The following is a 22942-nucleotide window of genomic DNA, read 5'->3' on the forward strand; positions in this document are numbered from 1 at the left end:
GTCTTTTTTGCTTTTTCGTCTTTCAAAGAGCTAAGCAAGTTGAGCTTGGGGAAAACTAAATCACTGAGAGGAGCGTGGGCAATACTTCTGGACCAGCTTCTTGTATAAGCTGATACATGTAATTTTATTATAAGACCACCTATGACATTCACACACAAACACACATTTTTCACAAGCCCTGCTACCACTTACCCCCTACCATCTAACTGGCTGAGCTGAGCAAACACCGTGGGGTGGGTACAACCTCTCCTTGTATCGCAGGTGGGTTTGGATGCCTCCAAGAGCTCTTCTGCAGTGCCGCGTGCACTGCTAACAGCCTTTGTCTCCGCAGACGCAACCCCTCTGTGGGGGTCACGGCCACCTTGCTGAAAGCTGGCATTCCTCCCCAAATACGCTGGTAGACGCTTCCACACGCAGGCCACGGTAGAAGGGCTACGCTGCCAGCAGCCTGGCTTGCCAGGCCTCCCGCCAGCACAGGCTGCCTTGCCTCTCCCCGTCCGCTGCACCGGGGCTGGCAAAGAGAAGAGGTTAGCGCTGCCCAGCGCCTAAGGGCTAGCCAGAAAGGCAAGAGGGAAAAAAAAAAACCCAAAGAGATGGAAATAAAGAGCGATCAGTTATCATGCCTTTAATAGCTTGTAAATTTTTTTTTTTTTTTTTTTTTTTTAGTTCCAGGCAACTAAGATGTACATTTTTTGTATATACCTGACATCTGAAAACAAACCATGAGCCCACAGTCTGCTCGGTTTCATCCCTTTTCTAACACACATAAATTAAAGTATCAGTCGTCTTAATATACAACAGTTTTATGAAGGAAAAAGTCGTCTTCTGTTTTTACAGCTCAGTTTCACCTTTTTTCTTGAAGCAGTAGCTACAGTTTTAGCTAGAGAACTAAACGTCTTACAACAAACAGGAAAACTCTCAACTTCGGCTATTGAGAAAACAAAGTCAAGAAACTCCCACTCCCCGCTCTCAGGCTCCACATCCTAACAAAGCATCAGAGTAACACTTTCATTTCCCATTAGAAAACAAAAGACCCCCCCCAAAAAAAAAACTCTTCAAGGACACCTGGGAAACACTTTTGGGACCACAGGACTTACTAAGCTTAAATATTACAGTGCAATGATTTCTCCTGGTGAAACTCCAGCACAGAACCCAAATTCGTGTCCGAATGAGCAGGGATGGGGAAGGCCGGGCGAAGGGCACCGCTGGAGACTGGAGCTGCCCCGCCGCCTCCCAAACCGCATCGAGGTACCAGTAAAAGCTCTCAGCCTCAAGAGGCGCTGAGCACCCGCGGCTCCCAAACGCCTCCGGGAGCCAGGGCCACTCAGCAGCTCAGGCTTGAGGCCGTTTCTGCTCCGGGGCCCGACCTTCAGGCAAACACGTGGGTGAAGCACTCCCCGCGCAGGCAGGTTTGAGGGAAGAAAATCTGAGCGGCTGCAAAGCCGGCGTCACCGCTCGCGGCATCCGCTGGCCGAGCTCAGCTCCACCACGGCTCTGCTGGGGATGGCAGGGTGCCCCCTTCCCGCCGGGGCACGAGCCAGCCAACGCCGTCGGCCGCTTCCCTGGCACGGGCTGAACAGCAAACCTCTGCGCTGGGGTAAGAGACAACTTGCAGATGAAAGAAGGCAAAAAAAATAAAGCGAAAACGTGACCTTTACTGCTTTTAATCTCCTGCTGTTTTGACTAAAGACCCCAGCCTGTAAGTGCAGCTAACTCCAGAGCCGAACGGACCCTTTCACAGTCTGGTGCGCGTGCGGCACTACAGCACAGGCAAAGGAAACCCGGGTGAAGGAAACGCGGCACCGTCCTCCAGGGCCTGCTTTGGGCACTCACCAACAGCTCAGGCTTTCAGATAAAGTTAAGCGAAGAGGTTCACGCTCCTTGAGCACAAACGAAAATCTGTCAGAGCAGCTTCTATCGTACAAAGAGAGTCTAAACTGACATAAATAGCCATGATTAAAAATAATATATTATTCTAGATTTTTTTTAGTTTTCATGTAAAACCTTCTATACTCTCGACACCTAGGAACGAAGACAAAATAAAAACCAGGCACTTGCTGTGCCTCCTTGAGCACTATGGTGGTGTTTAAGGGACGTGGAGGAACCTAACAAATGAGCTTAATGCCTACAGTGGGAAAGGAGAGGAAGGTCTTCACGCCGTCGGCTTTTTCAAGTCTCGGATTTGCTTTATCAAGTAGTTCTTCTCATCGGTGAATTGTTCGTCGTCCGTCCTCTCTTTCTGGAAATTGCTCAGGAACTCGATCAGCTTGGGTTGGTTTTTCAACAGGATCTCCACGATCGGCTGCGTCTTGTTTGGACTGGCCACAAAAACCTAATGTGCAAAGAAAAAAGAAAGAGGAGCAAGCAGTGACAACACCGTGGGAGGCTGCCGGGCAGAGGGGCTGCTGCTGCTACGCACCTCGGCCCGAGGCGGGCGGAGGAAAGGGTTGCAAACGTGTTGGGTCAGCAGCAGACCATGGCCAAGGCGCATCTACCTGTGCTATCGCGTCCCCTTCTTTTTCCTCTTTTTTTAATAAAGCATCTGATTGCAAACCCAGCTGCTGAGAGCTGGGACATGCGGCCCCGATCGCAGCCAGCCCTGCGCCCTGCGCTCACCTGTCTTTCCAAACAGCAATTTTCAAGGGTAATCCAGAATTTTCCCCTTGTAAAGCTGGAGGCACAGAGGAGTTTGCTAGCTCAGTATACCCTCGCCAGCACCGTGACGCTGCTGCTTTAACATTTTTCTGCCTTTCGTTCAAGCCGGACCATAAAGGCCAGCGGTGACACGTTCTTCCCAGGGCGCTCGAGATGCTGCGGAGATGCCGGGTCTGCGGACGTCAGTCGCTATCGCCGAAGGAACAACACGCACACACGCAGCAATGACGAGAAGAGCTTCCACATCTGGCTTCCACCAAGGTTACCATGGCGGATCAACAAAACACTGCGCAGCCGCTTGTGCAACGACATAAATAACTGCAGCTATTCTGTCCCCAATGAGACGAAATTCAAGAAGGACAGAGCTGGAAAACGGCCAGCTTTTCCTCCGAGCTTGTTCAGACCAGAGTAAGAACAAACATCTGCTGACAGCACCGATCGGCATTTCGCCAGGCCCAGCACGGACGGCACAACCGCTCGCCACTGCCCCGCGGCTCTGCGTCACGCTTGTTTGTATTCACTGAGACTTCATCCACATGAAAACGTGGGCCAGATCCAGCCAGGAGGTGCAGAGCCACAGGCTCGCTGTGGGGCTACACACCGTTTTCCTCGACCCAGTGGCTACACCGTGGCCCTCGTGACAGTATAGTATCTCCAGCTACTCACTCCCTCTTTGCACAGCCCTCCATGTCTCCTTTCTCTGATGACCTTGAGCTTTTGCTCTCAAATCATTTATTTTTTGCCTCCTTGCCATCCTAAAACTTCATGATCTGAGGCAACGGCGCAAGGCTCCCCTAGGAGCCCTCCAGAGCAGCCACCTGAAAGTAATAGCTTTCCTGCACGATGCTCCCAGCACTCAAAACACCTCCGCTTACCGGCGACACATTCATCAGTCAGCAAAACGGTCAGCTCACAGCTCTCACTACCCTCGACGGACTCTCGGCAGCTATTTGTCCTGTCGCTGCCGGGAGCGTTTCACAGCAATATCCTTTCCCTCGCAAACAGCTTTGATATTCTACCATCGATATGTTGGTTCCCCTCAGTTTGAGGAATAAAGGCTTTGGGGATGTGAACCACCAGTGAATGTGCTTTGCAGCTTTCCACTCTGCGCCTTCTCCAGGGAGTACAAACCTCAAAATGCCACAGGCACAGAAGTTTGGTTCCCACCAGGATGCAGCAGTCCCTTCCCCTTTTGTGGCCAACAGAAGAACACAACAAAATATGCTTACAGGACCTACGTTTTCAGAAATCATCTGATTAATGTGCACTTCAAATGGGATGCTTCAAGGAAGGCTGGACCTTGATGTGCTGAACATCTGCCCCCAATGAGTATCAGGCCTCTTTAAAGAAAACTCAGGACTGACCTTCCAAATGAATGAAGCGAAATCACTTCTCTTACAAAAGCTCTCTGGTCTGCAAACAGGACTGAAAGGTCCAAGTGGTAAACCTAGTAAATGCCAGCATTTCACATCGGTCATGCAACTGGTATTACCATAGCAAGCACTTCGCTTAATAGAAGACATCACATCCAGCCTTGCTCAATGTCATCAAGCACTCGTAAAGCGAGAACCTTGCAGGACTGGAAAATTCCTGAAATGGTATTCAAAGTTTTAACTATGAAAATAAAATCAATTCTGCGAGTACCAACTAATGAGCTCCACAAAGTGTGGGACCAGGACCACCATAAGGTTTTACTTTCAAAAGCAGAGTCCCACTAATTCAGAACGCCATATTGTCATAAAGAAAGAGCTAAGTCCATGAAAATAGAAATCATTCTCACAACTAGCTGGAACATTTCTACTAAAATGAAGTTTAACTTCACAGAAAAATCAGTTTCTGCTACCGCTTTGTTAGGAAAGATTTGTGTTCTAGAGCACTTAATTCAGACACATGAGAAAGAGAGACTCAAAATAAAGAGAGACCTCATACTGAAATTCCAGCTCTGAAAATAGCCATTTCTGCACAGCTCCATTTTGTGAGTATTTTCAAAAGAACTGGAATAAAAATCAACTCAGAAGTGTCAAAAGTGGTCCAAAATGGACCTGTTGCTCTCTTCTGCATTAAGAGTCATGCACTATATTCTCAGACGAATACCAAAATCACGTGATGGGAGAGCCCAGCCTTGCTTCCTCACGATTAACAACGGGGCATCGCCATCCTTTGGTGACACAGCAGAGCAAAAAGCAATCGCAGAGGCTGGGTACCCTGAAGCGAGTATTTTAAGACCTACTCTGGGGTCACACGCAATCTTATTTCTTCTGAACAAAGTCCCTGCAAATGGAGGGGTCCAAAGCCACCACCTATCGCTCAGCCTAGACCCCGGTAGTTCCTCCACCCTCCGGCCAGCTTTTGAAGAGTGAGGGATTAGGGGCCAAATACAAAAGCTTTGACACCAGCAAATAGGTGTACGAGCCAATTTCCTTGTGTCAAAATGGTGCTGGGCATTAAGCTTCTCCCACGTTCACGACAAAGAGGCTGCATGTGGAAGCGCCGTAGAGTTGATGCTGCTTGTAGGCTGAGGCTTAGCATGGCATTTCTTGCCCTATAAACTCTGCAGCTGAGAACCCAAGAGGACTCAGCCACACTAACCAGGCTCCGGCCTCCTGTCAAGAGGAAACCATCAGCACAGTCAAATTATGTGAAACCACTCGCAGGGCAAGCCGCAGCACATAGCTCCATAACGGGCATGGAAGAGGATGGAAAAACAAAACTAAGGTCACAGAACACAGTGTCCCCGCTCTATTCTTAGATTTAAAACACTGAAACGTATCTTGCTACATGTCTACTTTGGAACCAGAACGTTACATAATGCAAATTCACCCCTGGGGGGCTTCAAAATAACCAATATGTTTACATGAAAGCCAGGAGACCTTGTTATTAGCCTTTATTTGTAAATTCACAAGGCCCAAGGACAACTCGCGCCACATCCAGGTGCACCTGAAAGCTTTGCTCTCCTACAGGCGAACACAGAGCAGCTCCTCTAATAACTTACAAATCCATCACAGGAGCTGGACTGCCCTTTCCAGCATCCGGCCCTCGAACCGCGCGTGCTGAAATCCAAGACTTCGTCACTGAAATCAGTATGGAGAACTGGTGACTGTCAAAGCCTACAACTCCAGGCAATGACAATGTGTTAGCTTTTCTTAGTGATTAAACACTGGCTAATCCCCATGTGCGCATTGCTGTGATGTCCAGCTTTACGTGGTAACCGCAAGCCTTTGGGATGATGCTGCAAGGCAGAAGCTCCCTTTTGCTTCGGCAAAAGGAAGAGGAGGAGCTGGGAGGAAGGTCACGCACCTCCTCAGGGGAAAACGGAAGGAGGCACCGCAAGGGGGATCTCCATGTGTCTTCAATTCCCCACCTGAAGCATCCTGGACATGTAAAATGCTCTCAGAGCTTGAAGGTTGCTGCCATCTTTAACCACCAAACATTCCTGCAAATTATTTTCAAGGTAGAGGTGCTCACTGTGTTAGTCTACATCTTAGTTTTGAATCTTTGATAATTAGAAGTTGCCTCAGGGAGCTAAGGGTCAGGTGGGGGCTCGGCCGGGGCATGGGAGAGCTGGAATTTGGATACTCACAAAACAACCATTTTTTTATTTCAAGGATGTTTCACCAGTTAGACATACAAGTCAGGTAATTTAAACCCAAATCTTTTGGCAGCTCAGAGAGAGCAGCAAGTATCACCTTCTCAGCAGAGCTTTGATTTCAAATCGCTGTGATCAGTCTGCTGTAATTTCAACCAGGACTGTATGGGTATTTTGTAAGCTCAGTTTAAAAATGCAGATACAGTTTAAAACTGATGACAGATTAAAAGCTGAGGACTAAATTCTTCTCCCAGTTACTCTGGCACAGAATTAGTACAGCTGATGAGAATCGGGCTCAGGGGCACCAACCCTAAAACAGGAGGCAAGCACAGCGCAGAAGGGGTCACAGCGAGGCAGCAGCGTTTTCCCTCATTCTCTTAAATATTTAAAGTTTTCTTTTGCTGGTTCTCAGCAAGTTAGTATTTAACTTTAAAAAGTGACATTGGGGAAAATGCTCTTCTTCGCCCCCCTCTACAAAGCTGGTTCACAAGGGCATATCCTATAGCATATCCTATACTTCACCTTGCCCATGAGGATATGCCGAATGCCTCACTGCGGGGGGGGGGGGGGGGCATCCTCAGGGGGGACTTACAAAGCGAACTCTGCTGGACCTCTGTTTACACGGGTCACTCTAGGTTGCTGAAGAGATGTAACATTATCATTGCGCACTGTTTGTTTTGCTGGACGTCTCAAGGCCTCAGCATTACGTGCACATGGTAGCAAGTGGCGAGCAAGCGGCTGAGCAATGCTCGGCCTACAGCATCTACACTCCAACTGGGAATGGGAGGCAACACATGGAAAAAAGCGAAAAGAAGGGAGGAACGGGGAGGCAGAATGTGAGCAACAGCAATGAATGACATGGAGACATACCAGAATCATTTCCAGTTGTGCCAAATCCTTACAAATGCCTCTTAAAATACTGAGAAACAGCTGCTCCCAAGGACTGGGCCATGCCTATCATTAATACAGAAATAGCAACCCGTGTGCTTCACACACAAAAATCTGGCATCTATCCACAGGGTGGCTAACAGAGCCCAGTGCTCTGATCCCTGCCCTCCCCAGACACCTCCAAGGCTGCACGTGCTTTGAGCCTGGTTGCTCTCTAACCCTGGACCTGCACGCCTCCTGATAAGGAGGAAGAGTTGTAGGCACTCGCAGTTGTTCAGCTGATTACGGAGAAAGTCAGCAAGTGAACAGCTTACCAAGCTGCTTATTTCAGGGAGGGATTTGATTTTTTAATTCTCCTTGAGGCATTTTTTGTGAAGGAAAAGCTTTTGGAAGCAGCTGTACATCTCCTAAGCCTCCGCACCGCAGACCCAAAAGGTTTTTTCCAAATCAGAAGTGGCAGAACTACAAAACTCAACAAGTCATCCTGAATTTGTGGAGGGTGATGTAACTTTTTGGAACAGTATGCCTTTCGGTGTGAGCTGGTATATTTTTTTAACCATCTTGGTGAAGGATATCTTCACAGACTCAATCCCCCCTTCTGCAACTCACTAACAACTCTATTTACATAGTGTGAGATTAATGTGTTAATTCCAGAATAAAGGTAGCTTTGCAATAACAATACACCCTCTGACCCAGAGAAGAGAACTTTTTTGATAGGAATAAAAAGTAAATTTTTTCCCCATTAGCATTAATCATAACAAGAAAAAGGATACTGGCTGCATCTGGTAATTGCTTACAGCTGCATGAACGATCAGTGCAAAAAGATGGAAGGGTTAAACTCATTACAGATTTACCAAATCTTTTCAATAGGCTTAAAAGCAAATTGTGTTCCCACTGTTATACAGTGCTAACACCATTTACTTTCAGTCTTAATGTAGAGTTTCAACACACTGTTTTATCTTTCCACAGCATCACTGGGTAAAATGACCTAAGAAGTGGCAGAGGGCACTGCGGATACCACCTAGAAGCTATGTATTTTGTTACCTTCCAGCTTGTTGCTATCTGAGTGACCACCCTCAGCCCAAATAAAAGTGGTGCTGCTTTAGCTCTCACCTGAAAGAAGGCAAAGACAAATCAGACTGATGCTCACTGATGGAAACATTTTTTATTAGGACACACTCAAATATCTGAAGTGATTTGAAAACCCCGTAGCCTTATTTTTCTGGCCTTTCTTTTGCCCACCTTGAAAGACCCTTTTATAAGCAGAAGAGAGAGTCTGCTGTCTCTACAGCTCATCCTTGCTTACCTTGAATACATGGAATGCTTCAAACTGGATGTTGGGGCTTTTATCTCGCAGCAAGTTCATCATCAGCTTCAGATTCTCTGGCTTGCTGATGTATTTTGTCATGATGACAAAGTTGTGCCGGTCCAGAATCAATTCACCCAGCAGCTATAGAGACAATTACAAAAAGCAAGGTTTTCCAACCCATCACATTTTTTTGGAATGTAAAGAAAGTAGCAGCACATTTTTATGTTTGCCTAAAGAAGTTTCAATGTCACTACCTTAAAAAAAAAAAAAGTATATGGATTTGTTATCATATAATGAGTTAATGCTCAGTAACGCTCATCTTCCAAACACTACAGAGATGGATACCATATGGACAGGATGCAATAGGAGCTAGTGAGCCAGCAAGGGCAGAAGCAGCAGTAGTGCAGCTGTCCCACAAACGCACCTTCATTTCATTCAGATGTTACATTAACAGACTTATTTGTTCCTGTCATGTCAAGTTCAGCAACAGGTAAATGGGGACTATGATGTCCCTCTCAAGTTCTTTCTAACCTATGTTACAAACCAAAGTACAAAATCAAGATCAGACCAAAAGCGATGGTGCTTGTTCCACAGAACTGGCCCAGTGCTTCACTGAAGATCCAGGAAATAAAACTCACAGCTAATTCTTTGGAAAAAGAGTACTGGCAAGCACTTATTCCCTTTTTTGTTACAAAGCATGCAGCTGCTCTGTTGCAGTATATATGTTTTGATACTCTGCATAATAAGGATTTCAAATTTACGAGGAAAGTGCTGAGAAAATTTACTTTACCTTCAAAGATTGTCTCTTTGTCACATAATTCTCAGAATGAAGGAGCTTTTCGTAATCCTCAAAGATCTAGAGGAACAAGAAAACACAAGTGCATCCTATTCAGATCCATCTGTCCTTTGCCACACTCCCTTCTCACAGTCCCTCCCAGCCCAGGGGCACAGCAGAGGTAGCGGCAGCGAAGCACCCCAACACTTCAGTGCCTGCCTGGGGGTGCTTCCCTCAAAACTACCCCTCCTTGCTTATAGATGTGGCTGCATACAGGAGCTTTCAATCACTGGGGACACTTGGGGCTTGTGCCCATGCAGCCGCCTTTTACAAGAGGCTGAATGTGCTGCCAGCAGATTCACGTGGTCCAGCATGCGATGTCCACTCATTCATACTCAAACCGTCTACCAAACATGCAGAAAACCCGCTGATGTCCAAGAATCGCTTAAAAACGATAGTTTCCACAATTTATACTTCAATTTTTAAATGTTACATGAATGTGGAACAGGGACTGTTCCACTGCAGTGCTTCAGTGCTAACAGAGAAAAGATTAGCAGAGATGGTAATTTTGCTCCAGTTAAACTACATTTACAACTGACAATAATAAGCCCGATTTTTATTTAAACTTCTTGCTAACTCTATAACAAAGAAAAAAAATAGTCTTTGGCCTTTTTCCTTTGGTAATGAAGTAAATACCACCTAAGGTAACATGAGAACATAACCTAAAGTCTAATTCCATTATCCATATTAGTCCAATCTTGGTTGATTCCAGTGGAATTTTTCTGACCCACATTTCATTTAAAATACATCTGAAAATCCAAGTGAAAAATGGCAACAAACCAACTGACTAATTGACTTAGGATGGTAAGATAGATGTTCACATCTCAATCTCCTGATCAGGTACATGAAGTTTTCAGTAATGCTAACACTTCTTCTTGTAACCCCTCTTCTCTGTCCCAAAATATTACAAAATGACTCTGGCATGGCCCTATCAGTGCTGGAGCACAAAACCGTTTAAAGAAAGTAAAGACTCTTCCCCCCCCCCCCCCCCCCGCCGCCCCACCATCTATTGACATACTAAATTCACAGTTTTCATTCATATATGGGGAAATATGTTGCATACAGAGATGAATAAGAATTGTTTTAAAACAATGAGTTCTCCCAAAAATTTTACATACGTGTGTGCACAGAGGAGGTACCTTTATTTTCAAAAGCCAAGTGAGGATTCCCCTCTAGTAAATGCAATGCCTTTCATTTACGTTTGCAGTCCTATGTGACAATTTTATGTGGAACATAAAACCCTGCACTGCTAAAAGCATGCTCTTTCTGGCTAAACATGAGCAGATAGAATTCTTTATATCATTTATACTTACTGTATCATAATTTTGTTCCAGGAAATCTGCTACCAATAATTTGTGTCTTGTTAGCAAGTCCTGAAAAAGAACAGAGAAAGACTATCTTTTCATTTGGTTGTCCCTTTTATTTCAAATGTGGCTTAATATTTTTTTTACCAGGTTATCTTTTACAAAGTATATCCAACATTATTTCAATAGAGAAAAAGAGTTGAAAAACAATGCTGCATCAGATTCAGCTGCTATATGCTTTTTAGGACTTTAAGAAGAATTAAATGAATGCTGGTGGAATCAATGTAAACTATTTTAAGGCTCCTTCTACATATTCCTCTTCCCTCGCACCCTTTCTTATGGTCAGTGTGCACAGTACTTAAAATAAATTGGGGTGGGAGAAAGAAGGAGAACAAAACAACCCTTAACAGAGAGATCCAATGTGGCCCCAGAGCCAAAAGTGACCTACAACTGGGAGATTATGGTAAATTAAACCAATTGCTATGTCTGATCTCCAGTGCATGCAACAAGGCAGTCTTGTACTCAGCTACTGGTGATATTCATTTATCTACTTAAAGCCTAAAAGTCAGGGACCGCATCTAAACTACACAGTCATCCCATTCCTAGAAAGGCGTCTCAGATAGGTGGGACGAATTCTGCCTGCAACGGTACTTCTGCCCCTTGGCGGGCTTACTGCAACAAGTAGCAGACCCTTCCGACAGCCGAAGCTGCAGGGGATGTATCCCGTCCGAACAAGCGGCCACCTAATTCCAAGTTAAATCAAAGCAATCTGCCCCATGCAATGGCAATGCGACAGAGATGCAAATGTTCAGCTCCAGAAGAAGTCAAGTCTCTTTTCTAGATGAACAGCTATAAATTGAAGTGGACAGTTTGAGGCACTTAAGTTTAATTTTCATCTTATTGCTTCTTTTAATATGTAACACTGATCACAATAAATGACTGATGAATACCATTTGAGTTAATATTTGTTCAGTGAATCAGTTTGTTACTTTTTTCCATCTTATTTTCCTTGGCTTTCTTACCCGCCATCAGAAACTGAAGCAGATGAGTTGTTGAAGCAGATGCACAGTCATGTCCTCCACAGCATCACAAATAAAACAAATCCTTTACATGCTAGTCCTTCAATTTATTTGTACCATAAATTATAAGAGGAAAGCAGAGTGCTACAAAATCCGGCACATCATGTTTTTCAATATATTCCTTTATCCAGCAGGACCGCAACGATCTCAGTTTCAACGGCTGAGTGCACCCAAATGTGCTTCACATGCTTTTATGCAGGGCACTTCTGAGGCAAGTACAACGTTTCTCAGTAGGGGGCACAAATGGAACACAATCCAAAATGAGTTTTCCATAGAAAACCACGAGAGAGCATGGAGGGGCAGTATTCAATCAGCACTCTTCCCAGCTGCTACCGGTACCCTCCTCAGCTGATCACGTCTCTAAACACAAGCGCATTTTCCTCTGCATTTTCAGCCACTCAGCTTCCCCTCTGCTGTGCACCTGGCTGAATTTAATTAAAAAGTACATCTCAAGATCATCAAAAATTCCAATACTTTCCTACTATAAATATCCTCAGACTTTACTGCACATTTAATTAAACCCTCCTCTGGTGCTTAGACTATCCGAGGCTTTCTGCTCTGAACCAGACACCCAGGTGGCAACACTACAAACCCAACACAGGGGAAACAGAAGCAACAACATGAGCTCAGTAATCCAGCTAGGGAGCAATCACAGCACTTATTTTTATGGTATTAGAAATCAAGGTAGCTCTGTATGTCATGGTTCAATTGCTTCCACATCAATTCTTGCTGTTCCAGCCATTTGGAGTAATAAGCAAATAAATGAGATGAGATGAGATTAACTGCTGGTTTGTTTCCAGAACTAGCCAAACATCAGATGCTAACAGACAATCTTTTAAAATGCAGTTTATAGATTTGCCCCAAGCATTTAAAAGGTGCTTTCTCACCTATGCCTGAGGATGAACTGCCCTCATAACTCCTCTCTTGCCAATGCACACGCGGATGTAGAATCCTATATTTAAACCCTACTAAAAATACTTTGGGAGCACGGGGGACAGAAGCAAGCTCCACAGCTGTAGGTCCATGGACGACATCAATCCCCTTTCTCTCTGGAGGGCTGCAGCAGCCCATAGTCCCTGCCATGGCTTAACTGTCCCTTGTCCACGACCTGCCCGCCGACTGGGAGGAGGGACTCAACCACGCAGTGTGCTATCCTGCTTTCTCCAAGCGAGACCTGGGCCAAGGATGCAAATCTCTTCGCACTGCCAACAGAATCCAAGGAAACTTAGTTCTGACCAGAGATAAATACGCTTCTGAGCACAGGGTAAAACACTGGAGACAGAATTCAAATGCGTTCTTATACAGACCCACACGTGTATTTTTACCTGGACGAGTCTATATTTCTGTGCTATTTTCACTTTCCTAATGTTTACCTATAATAAACACAATGACAGAGCAACTTAAAATAATTGAAAGACACCGCTATTGATTAACGGACTGGTTTGGATTGGTAATCCTGCTCAACCCAGTATTTAAGAATGCAAAGTTATTTCTATTATCAAATCTTTACCTCATTCAGTAGGTCAGTAGAAACTGAGGCCAGGCTTCCTATGTGCTGAACTGCTGAGCTGAACTCTCCAACATTTTAGTTATTCCTAAGGTCTATCTAATCATGTTCCTAATTACCTTTGAGAGGAAAGAGTGAACAACCTGTTTCTATGACAGCAAAGAACCAACTGATAGAAGAAAAAACAAAAGTTATGTCTATATTTAGAAGACTCTCTCCCTGTAAAGAATTTTCCTCAGTTTTCTTCAATTATTTTTGCAGAAATAACCTACTTGTTCCTGTGTATTAAGCCTACGGGCAGCAACTTTTGCTAAAGACTACATTAGCACCTTGCAGGAAAGATGATGGTCACATACAAATTCCAAGAAATTCAGCAAGTTTCACTCAACTTCATTGTTAATAATAAAATATAGGATCAATATAGTGCGTGGGACAGACAGACCCCATTATTCAATCCTGCAGCCACAGGCAAGCCCTACATACCACTTTTGATCCCCTGCTGCTGCTTTGAAGCGACCTCCTCAGCATCACCAACAGCCAGAGACCGAAGGGGAAGGAAACGCAGGAGCTGCCAGCTGGCCCCTTCCAGCCCCCGTCGCGCGCCGACGAACAGGGGGCTCACTTGCAAGCAAAGAGGTGGCAGTGTCTTAATGCCACCAGAAGGGTTTCATGGTAATATCAAGGCCTTCAAGTCAGAAGAGTCAGCAAAAATTAGAGGATTTCAAAGGTAAATTTAAATGGTTCGTTCTATTTACTGGTTGTTGTCACAACGGGTGGTGGTTTTATTCTGGGGGGAAGGTGGGGAGGGAAGAGAGATTATGCATTTTACAAGAACTGTACATAATGCAGGATGAATTTGAGCTTAAATGGTTGCATAAAAGGGCTTGAGATATCAAGATGCGGGACACTAGTGAAATGTAAATCTGGATCAAAGATTTTTCGCAGACTTGATCACTGTTGTGAATCCTGGTACAAGCAGACCAAGGATTAATTATATTCTCTACTGAGCAACAAGCAAGCTGTGCAGTTTAAAGGCAATACAACATTCAGTGATCACTACTGGAGGAAAGCCATTTTTAACAGAACACTATGACACAGGTACCAAATAATTTACCTTGAATGTAGCAAAGGCATCAGAAGCTATATCAAAAGTTGACATTTCCACATATTTGAAAAAGTCTCTGAACTGTTCTGAGAAAAGTATGATTTTGGCCAGTGGTTCATGTCGGATACACTCTCTTAGCATAATTCCACAGCGTAAGGCAATAAGTGGGGTTTCATACCTGCAGAACAAAAGCAAACAAAACCACCAAAACATAGAGGGATAAACGCAAATGAGCAATTTTATAGCAAAAGGAAAGTTTGTAGCACAGGAAACGTGAGTGCTAGAGTGAACACCAACACACATTGCACACACGGTGACTCTAAACCAGAGCACTGTATCCAACCTTCAGCTTATAACTAAGAAACAGACATACAGGTAAGGCTGCCAGCATTTTCTGTTCCAAACCCCTGTCTCCATAAGCCAAAAAGCATCTTGTTGTAAATGTGCATTACACCTCCCCTCTGTGAAAAGACAGTTTTGGGGAGTGCATAAAGGTTCAACAGAATTGCTTCACCCTTTGGGATTTATGAGAAAGCTAAGCCCATACAATATAACATTCTCCCATTTCAAAATTAATTCTGAGCTCCTCAGCTTATCCAAGAAAACTGTATCATCTCATGACCATCCCTCAACTTCCACTCTTCTTCTAGAGCACGTCACTCTAGAGCATTAATGTCGAACAAGGAAGAGCCGATCCAGGTTGTCTACCCATAATTAAGCTTTCTGTAGCTGTGAAGATCATCTCTGCAGCTTAGGAGCAGATCTGCTCAATCCCTCCTCTGCAGAGACCAAGTACTTGTTCAGGAGATAGGTATCAGTTCCTCAAGTTACAATCCTGTTATGGCACAGGCTCTGCACTGGATAGGAGCCAGCACTCCTCTAGATCTTGGAAAGGAGGGGGAAGGAGTTCAGACAATCTTCCATTTCTATGAAGTCTGGATTTCTTTAAGGCCAAAACTAATCTGAAACAAAACTGTTAGAAACACAATTTTTAAAAGCCCCCAAAATAAGAGAGAAATCTCACAATCAGGAAGGACTTAAAATGAACATATTTTAACAATATGCAGTCATGTGAAAGCAATCAAGTCCAGGGGACAGAAAGCACACTCTGTTTCAATAAGCTGGTTACACTATATCAGAACTGTGTATTATCACCCAGAGCGTATCGGCATCATTTTTCCACCAGACAATTAATTTCTATTACTAGGCCAAAAAGAAAAAAAAGAAGACAAAATGCCATCTGTGCTGTAAGTGAGTGGGCCCTCAATTTACCACCAACTTGCAATTTAAAAGAATGGTAGTGTTTTGAGAGCATACCAGAGCTGCATACTTCAACCTGATGCCAACAATAGTTGGCTTAATGGAAAATGAACTGCTGATTCCAAAAAGGCAAATGAAGCTTCCCACCCTTAAGCACGTGCATGCAGTCCAGCCCCTATCTGTGTCGTTTCGGGGAACATTTGCAAACCAGAACTTAAAACTCTTTAGATAATAAACGTTCGTTGATGCTTTCTGTTAAGATGTACCTCTCCTCTACTTCATTAATTGGAATAGTAATTTTCAAGTAAAAAGAGGCAGAGCTGCTCCTAGGAGTGCAGCCAGGAAAATATTTAATAGTTGGCCAAGGAATATTTTGGTTGGAGTACAAGTAAACTACATTGTTTCCAGCACAATAACTTTCAAAAACACAAGTATCAACAGCATCATTCTTAGTCAAATGCTCCATTACCCAGAACCGGGTCGCAGATGTGGTCCTGTTCGCACAAGCGAGGGCGGCTGGGCTTGGCTCCTGCGGTGTGCCTGACAGAAGATTACGGGCTGCCCGCTCCTAACTAGCCCACTCCCTGCACCCACACTTCCATGCAAAGCCACCGGGCAAGCAGGAACGACAGAGGTGGGTTTCAAAATCATTTCAAATGAGCCATTACTCCTCTACGCTGATGTACTGCAGCGGAAACAAAAACTTATATTCTTCTCCATTCTGATAGACTTAAAACCCAAGGAAATCCCCAGACACTGACTACTGGGCAGCAGGAGGGAGATTAGGAAGGCATCAAGCCTGGAAGACAGGAGGTCTTGACAAACAGCTATGCTCTTATCTGATTTTACACTAACTTCTATAGCTTCTTTCCAAAGCTATCCTTGGATAAACTCAAGGGAAATTTTGCCAGTTCAGCCAATACACCATTAAGACTTACTGTGCTGTAACATGAACAGACCATCACAAAACAGAGCAGAGGCAGTGGCTGTGTACATTCGAGATAGCACATGGCAGGATATATATTCACATAGGATCTCACATATTCACATAAGATCCTACGCATTTATAACTTCTGCGAAACACTGCTCACAGTGCCACGGACTCCTAAATCTGCTACAGTCACTGTACTAGAAAGAGAAAAAAATAATTTAAATTACAAAGGAATCAGATTATTTCTGGGCTAATGTCTCTGAATGCAATAGATTGATACCAGAGAAAAATTTGGGCCAAATATATCAAGAATTGTATATACCAAACATTGTATTCAACTGAAATCCGACTTGTACACAAAGCCTTCACACACACAAAATACGAAAATACGAAAGCAAGTCCCCACACAGCAGGAAAGTCAATTAAACTACCCCTCCCCCCCCCCAAAAAAAAAAAAAAAGTAAGAAGTGAACCATGTGCTACATGTTTTTCTGAAGCTGAAAATCTGGGAGGGACTAGCTGAGACAAAACGAAACCTAACAGGTAAGAACAGTTACTGCAAACTGGCAGTGCCACTGGAGTATTAGGCAGGAAACACTGGGAGGGAGATCTGATTCAGGATCCTTCCCATTCAACAGAGCTCACATTATGCAGCACAAAAGCAACCTTTTGTTGATACTGTAGGGAACTGACTGTCAGGAGGCAGAGGAAATTTTGCATCCAATACAAGTCAAACAATGACAAGCCTTCACAACAGTCCCAGGCTCGCTCTTCTACAGTCATGGCTAAAATATATATATTTTTTTGTTTTCCTCTCCAAATACCATCATATAAGAATCACTGAATGGTAACGCCACTCTTTTACAAGTGAGACAAATTCATTTTCCTTTCCTTTATGCACAGTTTGCTTTCATATATTTCATTTAGCATTAAATAAGCCTGAAAACACATCCTCAAGCCACGTTTTCAAGTGGTGACGTCTAACATCAAGTACGTGTGTCCCAGACACATAATTCATTGCACCCAAGCACTATGGGCTGCCTGCACAAAGCAAGCTGCATGTTTTGAGCCCTACCCCGGCTTTAGGCACGTATTTTAAGTATTGTTTTCAGACATTCCTGGCAGTGGACTTACGTAGGTAAGACAGTGCTGTGTTTGACTTCATTACACTCTTCAGCTACTCGGCTCCCCTCAGGGCTTGGTAAGATTGCTCTGGACTATTGCTGAAGAATTCAGCAGCACTTTCTAATGAGGAACTCAAGAAATGACAATCAGGATACAGCACATCCACATAGTGCAGAGAGACAGCCAAGAAGTCAAGGACAAGTAGGCAGAGACCCAGACTAGTGCAGATACACTGAAGGTGTAAGGCAGGATACATCAGCTGCCTCCGCAAAACACCTACCTGATGCCATTTGAAAATACCCACTGGTATTTGGCTCGGGTCACATACAGTGAGATGTTGTGTCTATCAGCAGCACATGTGCAGAATATAAAATCTTTACTATCATCTTAATATTATTTGTTTTTACAGGTGCCAAAGAATATCTAGGACATGATCCAAAAATACTTTTAATAGCTTTAAATAAAGCTGAGACATATGGAAGAGATACACACGCAACATGCCAAACAAAAATGAGTGAAAAAATGTGAGGGAAATCCAAAAAGCAAAGACAGAAGAGGGAAGACAATGATTGTATCTATCTAGGGAATTGAAAACAGTTGTACAACTTACTTCAGCAGTGACTGAGAGAATCATCATCACTGTCCTGAAACAAGTATTTTGAAGCTTATATAAAGTTGAATTTTAATGAACAAATTAAAACAAAACCCATATAACTAGCCTACTGGCTTTCTTTCTGAGGAAGCTGCTGTTCAGTAACACAAAAAAGTCAACTTCAAAATTGGAGATAAATCACAACTAATCACAATACTTTTAAGAGCAAGACCTAGTTAAGAACGACCACCTGCCCAGGTTCCTCGCCCTCCACCTGTGTGAAAAGCAGGCCCAATCCTGCCACAGCCAAGTTTTGCCTCCGTGTCCAATGACAAGCGCATAATTCTTTAAAACACTGATATAAATCAGTTCTCTCAATTACTTTTTCCTACTCAGCTGTGCTGGAATGTTGCCCGTTTTGAAGCACATAACTATTTCAGGAGGAAAGGAAACATGCTCTAGAAGTGCCTCTTTCTCTCCACCGACTCTAAAAGGTGGCCACGGTATCTCACGCAGGTCTGCACTTGGGAGATGTGGAAGCTGGTTGAAAGGACTTTCACCCTTGACGTTGTATTCCTATTATGCAAATACCCTAGATGGTGTTTAAGTATTTTCGCAACTCACGTTGTAGAGCAAATGGTAAAAATGCAGCTCTTAAGCCTCAAGAGCAAGAAAGACATTAAAAAAAAAATCATTCTCAAACACCATTGTCTAAAAAGGCTTATGTCAGGATTTTGAATGGCTGTTCCTAGTCTAACCACACAACAAGCACAACAGTCCACATTGTTTCAGACTGTACAGCTAGCAAACACACTTATTTTTAAATCATTTCTTTAATCCTAAGCAATCATATATATATATTCTCCCTTTCTGGGAGAAAAATAAATAAAATCATAAAGCTAGAAAAGAAGACCACAGAAAACCGAAAGGCTGATCAGAAGACAGCAGATTTCAAGAGCTGGAAAAGCAAAGACTCTTGCTAAAGGGAAGGCACTTTGTGGCCAAGCAGAGAGGACAGCAATCTCAGGAATTTTAGGCCAATCCTTGTGCATTCCTGAATGCTGTTACAGCTGATGTCCTTGCCCCGCAACAGTGAACTCCCCTTCTTTGGCCAGCTTACCTTGGGAACCACTGGCTTACAGCTAAACACCTACTCCCTCAGAGGTTAAAAGGCGGGGGGAGAAAAAGATTTAATGCTGAAGGGAATGGAGTTCATTACCGTCATAATTTAAAGTTGAAATTCACATGTGGCTACAAGCACTTGAGTAGCCTGCCCCACAGACACAACTATTCTTTTCATGCATTTTTGCTTCTCTGTGTTCTACCACGCGGTGGTCCAAGCATTTGACTCTAGTTATTTACAGACACTGCTATAACTCACTGCTGCAATGCAAAGAGGCCTAAATGAAACTCAGCAGTAGCCAACAAGGCTACAGAAGGGTTGAGGGCAAGCACTGAAGTCCATGTCACATTGTGAGAAGGCAAAAACAATCAGCACATAATTATTCCAACATGAAATGTGGTGAAGAAATAGTGGCCAAATAAAATAATCCACTCATTTATAAGTAAAAAGCAAGTCAGTAGAAAAGAAATCTGGTATGAAGGCTGAAATCTCTTCTATTTTTTAACTAAAAGTGAAAAAGTAGACCAATTGCAGTGCCAACATGTTCCAGGCAATGTTGTTTAATGGGAATCAAAGTCAAATTAAAGCACCCACCCTTTTAGAAGCATGAATAGGATGTGTGGATGGGCACTAATGTATTCCACAGTAGGGCTGCGCGTGCCAATTTGTCTTCTCAAGATGTTGTTAAATATCTGGGAAACGTCCTTTTTGCCCTGTTAAAGAAGCAAAACACATTTTCAACTGTAAAAACATGAATAAATTATCATTTAATATAATCTCTATTTAAAGGCAAAATTAAATTTAAAATGCAGCAAGTCCGTCTCTCTTTTCTGGGCTCCCCACAGTCCCACCACCTGACCCTTGCCATCTCTTCAAACGACAAAGGCAGCTTTCTCCATTAGGTCACTCTGAAGACCACTAATCCCCCCCACCCAATTACATATTTCTTTTGCCAAATGAAGATGTGCACCCTCCTTATTCTGTTGAGCAACTCCCTGGATATCTTAATAAGCAACAAGAAAATACTAAAACATGCAAACGGTTGCCAAACATGCTTTCGCAGGGTGTGCTGTGCTCCTATAGCTTTCAAATTCAAGTAGTCAAGCCAGTACCAAGTACAACAAGGTATGACCTAGCTTTACAAAGCTAAGGCTTTTCATTATTCTCATGTAATCAAAATCTGATCTTATTTTTGAAAATCAGGGTTAAACTTAAAACTGAGCCCAGCTCCTGATACACAGACCAGTCCCATGAACATCATATACATATTATTTTACCACAAAGAATAAAATAAGTATTACTGATAGAACAGCTATGTCTATATGTATATAATATTTGTATTTTAGTCACAACTAAGGTGGGAAGGATCCTTAACTTTGTTCTAAATTTCTCCTATAGCTAGACCCACGTACACCGGCAAAATCACGTTTTGCAGCAGAATACTTGCCCACACAGACAATTCAATCTTTCAGAAGGTCCTTCTGAATTATGCCCTGTTCAGCTTTGGAGTTTGCCAATACCTCAAGCATTATAAGCCCTCTTCCTCCCTCACTGCTTTTTCCCCCAGCCACAAGAGAGAGATTGACATGAGAAATTGCTGGAGGGGAGAGACTGCTACACTAATGACCAGTAACCAAGGTGCTGAGAAAACAGTGGGTCACTATGCACAGGGCAACCTAAAGCAAAAGGTTAGTTATAACGTGTCCATGCTCATTGATCTGTCTTGAGTGGACAAACATTCCTTGGCTAAGAAATTACCAAACGTTTTAAGCCAAGGAGCAGATAGTTTCACACAGAGGGAAATTCCCTAGTTTCACCTCTACAAATAAATCACTGCTGAGAAGCACAAAATATTCTGCTTTCCTAGTCGTTCCAACCCAGCTGGCCTGGAGATTCAGGGACTAAGGGAATTAAATAAGAGAATCAAATCAGACCCGGCCAGTCCATCTGCCTTTGTCTGCAACACTTTTGACCCTTGGACATTCTCTTAATTAAGCTAGTTCTTTATACAAATGTCCCCTATGTTTACAACACCCATAACATATGTCTGGATTCCTGTGATCCCCAGCGGCCGCAGCAGTTACTCCAAAATGAAAAAAATCCAACAAGAGAAGAGCTGTTGAAAGGGGGAGACAAAAATGGCCAAGTATTTAATGATTTTCCCTCTAAGCCAAAATTTATATTAGCCACTTAATATTAGGTGCACTATGGCACTACATCCAATAGCAGCATATTTGCTAGAGAGCAGTGATCGGAGGATAGCTGTGAAAACCAAAGAAGTTGGTCTCTCTGGGTTCTTCTCTAGGAAATGGAGGCAGACAGGAGGGGACCAAGGCAGACTTCCCTCGACATCAGACACCTAGAAAAATTGCTGGAATACTGTTGCAATGCTTCTTACTTGGAATCTGCAATTCAAGTTCACCTTATAATGAAATACATATGATAACTGAAGCACAAGATAGAAAGGCTGCGTGCAGAGAAAGTAGAATGGCTAGACATGAGCAAGGCAAGCTCAAGGGATGCCATCACGTAAATAACAGCTTGCAAGATATCGATACCATAACATAGCTCATATTTCATTACAAAGTAAGAGAAAATTTTTAATATCACCAGTCCTGGGCTTGTAGCTATCTACCATCTCTTTTTTTGGCTTCACAGCTTATGAACTTGTAGGTTTATATACTGTTAGTAACACATTTTTTTAAACTTAACTATTTCTGTATGCATGCTTTCCTCAATGAATGCTTCAAAATTCACCAAAAAAAATCACATTTTGAATTTCCCCAAATTCAGCCTAATCAAGATACAGAGCTTCTGCTCAAACCCAACTTCATTTTTTTCATAACAGCGTCATCCACAAATTAATACACTCCTTCTTGAGTGACAGAAGCAATAAGCCTTTGTTTTCTACAGATGTGCGATGGAGATGTGCAAAGACGTGACAGTCTCCCCTACACACACGCATATCCCCCAGCCACATACGCTACAAGTGTACCAGCAGATGAAACAAGTGAGATAGGTCTTGAGCTCAAGCTTCTGCTTTTTTCTCAGTGGTGGCATTGATTTTGGTCTCTTTCCTCTAAGCAGCCATGAAGTTTCATGAAGCCTTTGAGACTGTATCTTCAAAGATAAGTACTACTATGCAAAATTGGGTTCAAAGTGGCCACCAGGTGCAGCAACTTTTTGGAGGGTGAAGGGTAGCACAGAGGAGAAAGAGAGCCAGGCCAGGACAAAAATCAAGTAATTTACATAAATGTCGTTTCCTTCAGAAATCAGATTTTCAAGTAATTTCAAATTTTGTTTTCTATCATTACATACTGATCACAAAAATGATTTGCATGTTGAAAGGTGATGAAATTGCTTGGTCAACAAGGACATCTAAATGACAACTATGAACAATAAATTAATATAATAAATGCAAGCAGAAAACTTGATAAACTAAAAAAATTATGGAAATATGAAGATAGGGCAACACCTGCTCTTACTAGAGTCTTTTTCGATGACATTTCATTTTACTGTTTTGCTAAAAAGAATCTGAGTAAAAGTTAGGTTTTGCTAAACAATTGAAAGGCTTTATCATGGAAAAATCTATTTTGTAATTAAAGTTATTAGAACTATGTTTATATGAACTATGCTATTAGAA

The 22942-nt window shown here is 43.2% G+C and overlaps 1 protein-coding gene across 1 annotated transcript in view; it reads right to left on the reverse strand.

The window, feature by feature from the left end:
- Positions 1 to 600: 600 nt before the first annotated feature.
- Positions 601 to 22942, reverse strand: part of CAB39L (calcium binding protein 39 like) — a 36091-nt gene continuing 13749 nt past the window's right edge. Inside the window, 6 exon segments of the mRNA XM_026108364.2 lie at positions 601 to 2332; positions 8436 to 8579; positions 9229 to 9294; positions 10587 to 10646; positions 14278 to 14446; positions 19894 to 20012. Coding sequence (XP_025964149.2) covers positions 2153 to 2332; positions 8436 to 8579; positions 9229 to 9294; positions 10587 to 10646; positions 14278 to 14446; positions 19894 to 20012 — 738 coding nt within the window. The 3' untranslated portion in view covers positions 601 to 2152.

This window comes from Dromaius novaehollandiae, chromosome 1, assembly GCF_036370855.1.
Source record: "Dromaius novaehollandiae isolate bDroNov1 chromosome 1, bDroNov1.hap1, whole genome shotgun sequence".
NCBI classification, from domain to species: Eukaryota; Metazoa; Chordata; class Aves; order Casuariiformes; family Dromaiidae; genus Dromaius; species Dromaius novaehollandiae.